The sequence below is a fragment of the Octodon degus genome, unplaced genomic scaffold (genome assembly GCF_000260255.1).
Source record: "Octodon degus isolate 3935 unplaced genomic scaffold, OctDeg1.0 scaffold00007, whole genome shotgun sequence".
Lineage (NCBI taxonomy): Eukaryota > Metazoa > Chordata > Mammalia > Rodentia > Octodontidae > Octodon > Octodon degus.
In genome coordinates, this window is record NW_004524583.1 from 8,936,106 (window position 1) to 8,947,847 (window position 11,742).

Sequence of the window (11,742 nt, forward strand, 5' to 3'; positions counted from 1 at the left end):
ATAATCAATACACTGTACCTTGTAATCTTCTTAGTGGTTATCCATAGTACAAAAAGCAGACAGGATATTCTGTCCAAACACTGTTAGTACACCTCTTTCTTCTCATTGAATTAAGCGAAAGTAGCTGTAAATTTATCCTATTTTGTATATATAAATACAAAATGATCTTTCCTTTGTATCCTTTTTTTTTTTTTGTCCTGTCAGAGGTGAATATTCTATTGGCATCTAAATACTATAGGTGTTTGAATTCAACTAAACAATTGAACACTGTCTAGCAATCTATAATATTAGTGGGTTATCCTCAAAAGTTATTGACTTGAGCCTTTTACAGCTCATCGTATTAATATGGATTTACTTTACATACCTCATTTTTATACTTTTCTGCTGGATGGTTAAGACCAAGATATAGCAAGACCTATATAACAAGAAATGTAACTTTTGTATCTGATAAGGTGAGCCAAGTACTCTCAGGATTTATCCTGTAGCCCTGTTGCAGGTTAATAATTAGCTTCTCTTCTGGAGGGTTAACAACCTAAGTTAGCAAATCAAAATTGGAGAAAAGGAAGGGCTGCATGGTTAGCCAACATTCTGGAGAAGTTTGAATAGACAGTTCGTGAACTTGTCACAACACCCACAGAGGTGAAGAATCACTTCTGTAAAATATTTGAGTAGCAAGGAGCCTTGGTGAAGAGGCCAGCTACTCAAACACCTTCAAAGAGAAACTGAGGACAAGAGAGGAGATATGATTTGCCTGGGTCACAAAGCAAGGCACTGCAAGGCCGCAGCATCAACCAGCTTGCCTCCTCACCTGGCCTCTCCTCCTCTGAGCCTATCAGTTACTGGCTAGTTACACTGGTCTTCAGGTCCTCACAAGCGAGGATGCTTCATGGTAAGTCAGTCTCTTCAAGGTGGACTGGTGTTGACTCCACAGGGAGTCCCGGGGCTCTGGTTTCTAGAACCACCTTCCAGCAGAGTCACAGTTCGTCACAGCCCAGATGCACCTACGACAGCACCACCAGGAAGTGGAGTAAAGATTTTCGTTTCTTGCTACTCCTACGTGTCCCTTCTACATCCCTCCATAAGAAAGGCTTACAGCCAAGCCAGGCTGTCCTCACGAGGGAGGGTCACTCCAGGACTGGCATAGGGAGTCTACCGGGCCTATGGAATCTCTGAGGTCCACCTAAGCCTTCTGGAATGTGTACCATAAGTCTCTCAAGGCCTGGGATTTGATGTCAGCTAGTAAGAGGCATGAAAGATTAATCTCTAGCCTATTCCTGCTCCAGCCCCACCATCACTGACAGTCACCAGCAGCACAGTGGAGCACACAGCCCACGGCCCTGCCTGAGGTTGCTGTAGAAGTCAGTATTTAATGACACCATCACTGAATACCAAAGTACTCTCCAAGTCACACACAGCCTAGAAGCTGGGATGGGAGGGCTAAGAAAGCAAGAGAGTGCCTTAGTGCAAGGACAGACCATATACCGGTGGGACAGAACAGACATTCCAAGAGATGCCCCGGTATGACTGACACCAAAGATGCGGGACCCAACACTGCCGGATTCCATTTACGTGATGTTCAGCAATGGCTAAAAGCAGTTTATGGAGAAAGAAGTCAGAACAGAAGTGGCTGTGGTGGCAGTGGGGACACAGCATGGGAGGGCGCAAGAGGGAGCTCCCCAGAAATGGTTTGCATCTTACCTGGATGGTGATGGCACGGCATATTCACATAAAACTCAGCAAATGTGCCCTTAAGGTTGGTGGCCACAAGTACATTACTCTCTCCCCGAGTCCCTGACTCTTCACCCGCACAGGGAAGCCCACAGCCCTCCTGCTGAAGGCTGTGTAGAGGGCCTGGTGCAAGGGCTGCAGCAGTGAGCACTCATGGGGAAGGAGGAGAGGAAGGCACCACAGGGCCACCACCACCAACGACAAAATCAACGATGGTTCGGCTGCCACTTGGCAAGGCTTCTGGGCAGGGCTGCACCTCCCTTGTGCAGTTGCTGGTGTGGTCATGAACCAGCTGGCACCAGGTCCCACTGCAGGCTGACGCTGAGCTCCAGAGGGAGACACAGAAGGTGGAGGGAAAAGGACTTCAGCGTCCCATGAGCCTGAGTTCAACCCCGCTTCTTCCCCTGCGGGCTGCATACTCCTGAGCCTCTCTGAGCTCGAGCTTCCCATTGAGTAATGCCTGTTATTAGTAATGGATATAACGAGCAGTGCTGGGTGTGTGTCCCACAACCCTGGCACATGCTAGGTTTCCAGCAGGTCTCCTCTCTGTCCACAAAAAACCACCAACACTCTTACCCAGGGACTAGGGCTGCCTTGTCCCCCACACCACTGACTTCAGGATGGTGACCAAGGCCTGCCCACCAGATGTAGGTTGTGTCAGCAAAGCACAACTAGAAGAGTGTGGCAGGAGCAGAGCAGCCCAGCCTTTGAGCGTCCTGCCGGCGCCCAACGCCATTAGTGCCTCATTCCACCACGAGCAGCAGCAGCAGAGCAGTTCTCTCCAGCTATGCTCTCTTCCTGGAAAATTAAATCTGCCTCTGACTAAACATGGCTAGGGCCTTGGCTCCCTGGACCCAGACACGAGTGGATTTGGGGCACTGGAATGCATACCCTGCCACAGTGCTAATAACTGATCAGGGCCAAGGCCTCCAGGTCCCTCCTGTAGAGCAGGCAGAGTCCTTGTGCCCCCTGAAGGAGGTGACCACCCATCCCTCCCACCACATCTCTTCCATACAGCACAGCCAAATACTCAGTCCCCTGCCCAACCCTTGCCACACACCACCCCGGGAACCAAGCGCAGAGGGAGCAAAGTCAGGAGCCCGGGTGCTTACAGAGTGCAGTGGCACACTGACACCACAGCCCAGCACTCTGGGAGGGTAAGTAGGAGGACTCTAAGTTCAAGTCCAGCCCGTGTGACTTAGTGAGATCCTGTCTCAAAACAAAAAATTAGAAAGGGCTTGGGATGCAACTCAGCATGAAAGACGAAACTAAAAGAAGAAAAGAGAGAGCAGAGAAAGAAGAAGAAGAAGGAGCAGCCCATTGTTACTAACAGTGACCATCTATCTACATGGTCTCTGTCTCTGTCTCCCTGTCTCTGTCTCTCTGTCTGTCTTTCTGTCTGTCTGTCTGTCTGTCTTTCCCTCCCTCCCTCTCTCTTCTCCCTAACTCTGAAGTAGAAGTTGAATTACTCTTCATCTCATCCTGGCCCTCCAGGAAGCAGAGCTCACTGAAGCAAGCTGGGGGTGGGATGGTCTCTGTGTCTTGAAAGCTGCCCTCAAATACGTTCTTGGAGCTCCTTGTCTCCACAGCAGGAACAAAGCTTTAGCTAAAGGCCTGAGCCAGCCGCAGCCACCCAGGCCTATTCTTGCAGCTGCTCAACACACTTTGCCCCTCCTCTCGTGGCCTAAAGGGAACCGCAGGCTCAGGGAGGAATGGATTCCAATCAGAGGCAAACTACTTCTTGTCTCCAATTATCTATATTTTTCATCTACAAAATGGAGACAGTAAGACCTCCCTTGTGGGCTTATGATGGACAAAGAACCTAACACAAGAAGTTAGGCGATCAAAATCACTAGTGAGAAAAGGAAGGGAGCAAAGAACAGGAGCCACCAATAGTAACAATGAAGAGAGTAACAAACCCTGCTACCCTTGTGCAGTGCCAGCTACACGGAAGGCCCGTGCTAAGCAAGGTCCATGACTCATGTAGTCCACGCCACCCCTCAGAGGTATATACCATTGTGGTCCCCATTTATAGAGCCTTACAGCCACCAGGAGGCCTTACAACTTCCCAACAAGTCACCTGCTTTCTCCTCTTGACCATTTCACTACTGGGAGCCTATACGCACGCCCATGTGTAGCCTGGTGTGAGCGGGCGCAGGAGGGTGAGTAGGAAGAGCACTCACCCCGGTGGGTCTGGGCCCTTCCAGTCCTTCCTGCCCCAAGCAGACCGTGTCACTGCCTTGATCTTTCATGTCCAAATGCTCCAATGACACCCAAAAACCTCTTGGGTCATGCCCAAGCCTCCGGAATCTGCATCTCCAGCAGGTCCCAGGAAACCTGCCTCAGCCCTCACCTTCCCTTCCTCTGCCTGGCATGGAGCTGATCCAGCACAAGTGCCAGGATTGAGTCTGGTTCCCCTCTCAACCCTACACCTAGCCCCAAGGCCTACGACAATGATAAGTATTGTGGGCAAATACCCACTATCTCCTGGTGACCAGGAAGCAGAAGATAAAGTACAAGGACCAAAGGGACAGAGGTAGGAGACACAAGCTCCACAATTTCCCTTCCTCTGCCAAGCAGACCCAAAGGGTTACTGGGGTCCTCCTCACTGCTTGGTACCGGCATCCTGGGCAGTGGCATGGGGAGGGAAGGATAAGGGTTAGGACCCGTGACTCTGCCACACTATGCCTGTGGCCACTCAGCTATGTGGGACCCAGGAGGACAAAGACAGGCAATGACTGAGCCAGGCAGGAGCAGCTGGGAGAACCATGTGCCCATCCTCACTATGTGTGACCAGCTGGACAAGGTGAACCGGAAGGATCCTCTGTGCTCCATTTGTCATTTTTCAGACAATGGGCAGTGGGGTGGACCCGAGGCCTCACCCAGCCAACCCTACGTCCTACGCACCAGCAGTGCCCCAGACTCACCTCATCTACATTGATCTTGTTCCGCTCCATGTAGGCTCTGTCATTGACTTGCCCGCCCTCCACAAACTCCATCAGCAGCACTCGCTTGGTGGACAGCTCCCAGTGGATCCGGGGAACCTGCAAGGAGAAAGGCCACTCACATCAGGAGAGGCTGGTGGACAGGGCCAGGACCACAGCGAAGCACAGCAACTCAGGCCAGACAACAGCAGGCAGGCTCTGCTTCCCCACAGGGGGCTTGAGGGGACCCAGCCCAGAAAGAAAGGCTGCACCCCACCTGCCCACACCTGTACAGACCCCACCTGCTTAATGCCTTCTACACTGGCCCTTGGGGGGAAACACAAAGAGGTTCACCCTGGGCACTGGGGTCAGAAGCCATCCCCTTTGCTGCCCCCACTGAGCACTGCGGGCTCACAAACACTCTGCCCCAGCCCCAAACTTTCTTACCAGGAGATAGATGTGGTGTAGGTAAAGAGCAAACAGATGGGTCTTGCCTGATGCTAAGTTCTGTCTCTCCTGTCATTTTCCCACAAGTCCTATGTAGACACAATGCTGGATCTCAGCCTAATGTCTATTTCCAATCCTCCTCTTCATCAGAGATGAAAAAGAATGCTTTCCCTACTGGCCTTTCAGTAGGTGTAGCCATATGATTCTGTTCCGGCCTACCAAATCTAAGCAGAAGTTTGCTAGGCAATTCAAAGAAAGTTTTTTATTTTCTTGATTAAGAAAAGATCTTGGATTTTTTTTTTCTTTAGTGGTACCAGGGATCGAACTCAGGATCTTGTGCTTGCTAGGCAAGCTCTTATTCCACTGACCTATCTCCCTGGCCCTAGGAAAGGATTTTGGAACAGAACTACTTCTTCCTCATCCTGCTTTAAAAGTGAATGCAATTTCTGGAGCTGCAGCAGCCATCTTTCAACCATGAAGACAAATCCAGGAAAATCAGAGATGACAGCTGCAATACTATCAAACTACTAAAATGATATCTACAGGCAACTGCTGCAAAGCTTGCTGCCATGTTCAAGATGCTATAAATGGGGCTTTCAGTTGTCTGGAAACAACTGAAATATTAACTAATAAGCTAATTCCCCCTGATTCTGAGAACATGTGAAGCCAACAAGAGAGCAGATCCCCCAGGAGCAGGCAAGAAGTCTGAATGTACTGAGGCCATCATGACGCCACGTGAGTGGGCGACAGCCTTCAGGACACGGTAGCCAGACAGCCTTCTGCGCGCTGATTCCTCACTGCTGCGGTGGGCTTATTTCTCTTGTAAATAAAAAACAAAACCAGTTAATTCAAAGGTTTTGGAGAATAAATCTCCCCTTGCCTTAGTGCTCCAAACTAAGGGAAATTGCAACAAGATCTGGCCCTCAATCAGAGAGCTACTTCTTATTCCCAATCCTGATGGAAACTGTTGTACTTGGCTCAGTCACTTAACTCCTTAGGGCTCAGTCTTCCCACTGCAAGAAGCTGTTTCTGCTCCACACAAGAAGGGGTCCTGAAGGTAACAGGAGCCCCTACACATAAGCAAAGACCCTGGTTAGAACCAACGCTCCATCTGATGTCAAGGTATTCTCTCTCTCTTTTCAATGTTTATTTGTTTTTCTTTGAGACAGGGTCTCACTATGAACCTCAAGCTAGCCTTCAGCTCACTTTGTAGTCCAGGATGGTCTTGAACTCACAATGATCCTCCTGCATCAGCCTCCTGAGTGCTGGGAGTACAGATGTGCACCACCATGCCTGACCTTCCAAGGTGTTCTCTTGCTTTGCCATTTCTTTTGAGCTTTGCCATTTGTAAATCTGGGCCAGTAGCAAAATCTGTGACTATCTGTTCCTCTAAACTTAAAATGTAGGCTTGACTGAAATTTTTCAAAAAGCACCTTTTTGAAAAAATAAACCTAAGTGGGCTTAATAGTGTATGTCTGTGATCTCAACTCCTCAGGAGACTGAGGCAGGAGGATTAAAAGTCTGAGGCCAGCCTGGGCAACTTAGGGAGAACTTGTCTCAAAATGAAATAAAAAGTGGTAAACCACTTGCCTAGAAGCTTAAGGCCTTAGATTTGATCCCTAGTACTACAAAAAAAAACAAAAAAAGGTATAAATTCATTTGCTGTTTTGTCCATGATTTCTAGGTGAGAGGGATGTCATTTAGAGCAAATTTCTTCCTTCTGTTCAGAAAACTGAGCTTGGTGGTGGGGTTGGGGCTTTGAAGACAGGAGGTTATTCTACTAGTAGGATCCAATCGAGGACCCCAGGACAGCTACCATGGAAGGAGGACCCAAGGCAGGGTCGGTGTGTGGGGACACCCTCTTCTATCTCTGCTCCCTCTGCTGTGACCAGCAGCCTGACCATAGAATGTGCCTTTTGTGCCCACTGATCAGGTCTGAAATGACAGAAATACCAAACCAGGGCAACAGAGGGACTCATCATGGGAGGTCAGGGAGGGCCACGGACAGATACCTCAGGACTATGACTGCAAAATGCCCAGCTATTCCTCCCTCGGTCAGGAAGGTGACTTGCCCTGCAAGTCATCAGGCAGGCAGGAGGGCTTGGAGTGTGGTAAAGTTTACATCACAGACTCTCCCCCTCAGCTCTCCACTCTGCTTCTTCTCTCAAAGAACGGAAGGATCAAAGATGAAAACCAAACACCCCGCTTCCCCTGAAACCCAACACAAATACTTAGGGTGCAGTCACACCTGGCTGAAGACCATGGTCTGCCTGCCTGCCTACCAACGAGCAAGGGTTTTACCAGTGGGCTCCCATTCTGAGGCTAATGTTGACCCTAAGGAAGAAGGAAGATTCTGGAAAGTTCTACCCATGACTCCAGGAGGCTTCTACCCCAGTGTGGCCTGACCTTGTACTGGTATTTCTTTCTATGCTTTGGTTTGTCCTCCTGTTAGTCATAGCTCAGCAAGGCTGAGTGCAGCCCTGTAGTCAGACTGCTGAGCAGGGCCATGACTCTGCCTCCTAACAAGCTGTGTGACTATGCGTCAGTTTTACAGCCTTTCTGATCCAGTTTTATAACCACTTCCTACTAGTACAGCAGCATACTTGACAAAGTAGTAGACAAACATCAGCTGCCCTCATGACTGTCATATAGTGAATCACAGGCATTCTGAGCCACACCAGGACTGATGGTCCTGCAGATGGTCCACAGTAATTTGTCTTTCCCATGAAACACACAAAGGTAGAGGAGCATGGTAGTTTGAAGCATGGACTCCAAACCAGGGCGTCTCCACTCAAAGCTTGTTATGATTTGTGTCTAATTGTCCCCCCAAAGCCTCATGCTGGGGGGGGACATGAGGGGGATAGCTTCTGGAGTTTGAGATTGATTATTGTGGGAGTTGATGCTGCACCTTCCCTGAGCAGGTAATTTGCATCACAATGTAGGGAGAAGAGACAGGCTAGCTAGCTGCCTGAGCTGCCGCCACTCCCTTTGCTCTCTGCCACCACCATGAAAGGTTGCCCTCTGCCATATACTGCTCTGCCTTGGAGCCATCTGATTATGGACTGAAACCTCCAGTAACTATGAGCTAAATAAACCTTTACTTCCCTAATTCTGAATGTCAGGTATTTGACCTAGCACAAGAGAAGAGCAACTGAGACAAGCCCCTTACTGGAATCCTGTGTAATTTTGGATAAATGATTGATCTCTTTGGGCCTCAGTTTCCCCAAATAGATATGAAGTTAAGAATAGCACCACCCAGCCAGACATGGTGGCACATGCCTATAATCACAGCACTCTGGGAGGCTGAAGCAGGAAGATTACAAGTTCAAGCCCAGCTTAGGCAATTTAGCATCTCAGCAAGACCCTGTCTCAAAATAAAACACGAAAAAGGGCCAAAGATATAGCTCAATATGAAGGTCCTGGGTGCAAAAAAGCAGCTCCCTTGTAGGGCTGTTAAAACAGTTAAAAAGTAAATACATGCAAAGCATTTTAAAAATATCTAACACAGTAAAAGCATGTCAAAATGTTAACTACTAATTATACATGAGTAGCTGTTAATCTGCATGACTCTAGGAAGCTATGATGCTTCTTCAAAAGCACAACACCCCTGGGTTTTGTCCACAGTTTCTGCAGAGTCCTATGCAGGAGTCCCACAGGACTCTGCAGAGTCCTCACAGCACTGGAAGGAACCTGGAGAAACCTCACCACATAGTGGACCCTCCATCACAAACCTCCACTCACCAACACACGCTTATCTCCACTGGGTCCATGACCAGGACTGAGGCTCCTCCCTGCTGCCCTGTCCCCAGCTGTCTTCTTGACTGTTCAGCCTGGCTGCCCTGCCCACCTCTCTCCAGTCTCCTGGACACTTTATTCCCATGTAGTGCCTGTCTGGGGCACAGAGATTTACAGTAGAAGGCCGAGGTTATTAAACCTTACACAAGCACTGGAAGACACCTCACACACTGAGAGGTAAACTGTTTGCTGAGGCTTAATTACACACAGATGTTGTGATGGGGTGCCAGTGTGCAACAGCAATCTATCTCCAGTTTTAAGAGCTGAACTGAGTTCACAGCACAAAATTTGCTTCCTGCTCGTGATGTGTTTAGGCAAAATTAATTACTCAGGAGCCTTCGTTACACCACTGTCTGAGGAAGTGTATGGTTGTGGAGGCAGAAGGTCAAATCACAACATTAATTATTCAGCGTTCGGCATACTCCTTTCAAAAATTTGCGATATTATTATTACATGTCTTGGTCTGGCCATTGTTAGTTGGCTCCAGCCAGGGGACAATTTGGCCATTTCCATGGAAACAGTGGAGGAGATGTTTCTGTTTGTCTGGCTCAGAGCTCTGGCTCTGAGGAGCAGCCCTGCTGGCTAAAAGGCAGCAGAAAATCCTGAGAGGAGCACCAGACTTGGAGTCAGAAAACACAGCCTGTAGCTTGCGCTCCTGTACTCCAGAACTACCATCTGTAAAATGGGATGATGGTCACCGGAAGGAGTCACTGTCACAGTGTCAGCATGGCATCTGATGCTACTGTGCCTGACAACCACTTAATAAATATTGTTTAGTTCTCTGTATACTCAAGACTTCTTGGAAGCCCTGTAAGTACAAAGAGCAGTGTTTGTCACATTGTGAGATAATCTCTACTATAATAATACATCTGTGTGTTCCTGCCTGTCTCAGTTACTCTACTCTCATTGCTGGGACAAATACCCCACACTCAAAATGAAGGAAGGAAAGGTTTATTTAGCTCACAGTTACGGGAGGTTTCAGTCCATACTCAGCTGGCTCCAAGGCAAAGCATCACAAGGCAGAGAGCAGCCTTTCACAGCAGCAAAGAGCAGAGAGCAAAGGAAGTGGCGGCAGCTCAGGGAGCTAGCTAGCCTCTCTCCTCTCCTTACATTGTAATGCAAATTACCTGCCCAAGGAAGGTACAGCATCAACTCCCACAATAATCAATCATAAACTCCAGAAGCCACCCCATGACAGCATGAGGCTTTAGGGGGATACCTAGACACAAACCATAACACTGCCCCATTAGATAGAAAGTTATCCAGGACAAGGGCCAATCTCTACCTCCTAGTACAGCAACATGTTCAAGAAATGCTCGATAAATGCAGGATAAAGGAACCTTAAGGAATAGGTTATGTAAGTGGAAGCATAACTTGGGCCTCACAGCCTTATACTAATTAGCTTACATTACTGTTTGTCTGAGAGAACCCAGTTTTCGTTCAACTGGTAGTTTGAGCTTAAAGGCTAACAGTGTTCTCAGGTACAGTTTTCACTTCTGGATTACATGCACAAGGAAGTCCAGACATTCATAACTACCACAGAGGCCATCAAAAACCAAGTGATCACAATGGGGCCTGGAGGTGGGCTAAACTTTACCTTCCACCAAAATCAGTGTGTCAAGACACTGGACTGATCGTCTCTGCTTTTCTTCCCATGAGCCAGGCTTTGAGATTCCCAGGTGGTTAGTACAGATATATCCTTGCTAATCAGAAGCACAGCAAAAGTATAAGCAACACCTCCATGTCTCATGATGTCTTCCAAAGTCACATGACTCTGAAGTCCAGAACAACAGAGCCTTTCCCATGCAGTGTTCTCATCCAAACCCCCCTTCTACCAGAGGGCTACACAACTGAACACTCTGAAACTCACACAAGGAGGTCCTCAGGGTTCTATGACTCCCTGCCCAACTCCTCCTGGCCTCCTGAGTGAAGAGAAAATAGCTGATCTCTCCTAGAGTTGAAAGCAAAGCTCTCCTGGTAGAACACCAGAAGACTCTTCAACCCATACACCACATAATGAAGGAAACCTCTGACAAATAGGTACAAACTCCACCAAGGATTTCACTCATTCCAACCCTTATTTGCCCCATGGGACATCAAGACAATCCTTGAAGACCAGCTCTACTACTTACTACTCAGCAAAGGCTTCCCTGACCTAATGGGCCATGAATGGCTTCAGAGTCCTCAGCCCACTCACTAGTGGCACTCCTCATGGGGCACTGATAGTTGTGACTCTGTACTAGTTGACACTGTTTCCACAGGAAACACCTTCTACTACAGAATACAGTTCTGCGATAATGGTTATTTCGGAAACACAAAATTTTGTTCTAGTGTGGGTGACATTCACTATGCTTTGGTTGGAGTCTATATGCCCCCAAAGCCATACAGTGTTGAGGGCAGGCTTTTCACAAATGGCTGATCTAGTGTGTGTGATTGATTCATGGTCCAATGCTGGGATTATGAGTGTGAGCACTATATCCACCCTAAAGTGAGCAGCCTGTATACAATATAAAGGACAGAGTCTCCTCTTACCTTTGTTCACTGTCTTCCACAACCATGAACAGTTGTCCCTCTGCCATGTGCCCCCTGCCTTAGAGCCAACCAATTATGGACTGAAACTTTGACAAACTGTGAACTAAATACACCTTTTCCCTTTTACCTTAGGGCATCTGGTATTTTGCCTCAGCAATAAGAAAAGCAACTAAGAGAATTTAGTACCAGAAGTGGGGTCACTGTGTGATATTATCTGGCCATACAGTTCAAGGAGACTTTGGAGCTGGCTGTGGGAAAGGGAAGAGTTCAAAGAGGTTCAAAGATGCCAGCTGAAAAAGCAGAATTGAAATGCCGA

General features: G+C 48.2%; 1 protein-coding gene across 1 annotated transcript in view; it reads right to left on the reverse strand.

The window, feature by feature from the left end:
• The window catches only part of Adck1 (aarF domain containing kinase 1), a 123,264-nt gene that overhangs the window by 19,917 nt on the left and 91,605 nt on the right, over positions 1–11,742 (reverse strand). Inside the window, exon 7 of the mRNA XM_004624889.2 lies at positions 4,656–4,772. Within this exon, the coding sequence (XP_004624946.1) occupies positions 4,656–4,772 (117 nt within the window). The remainder of the gene's footprint in view (positions 1–4,655; positions 4,773–11,742) is intronic.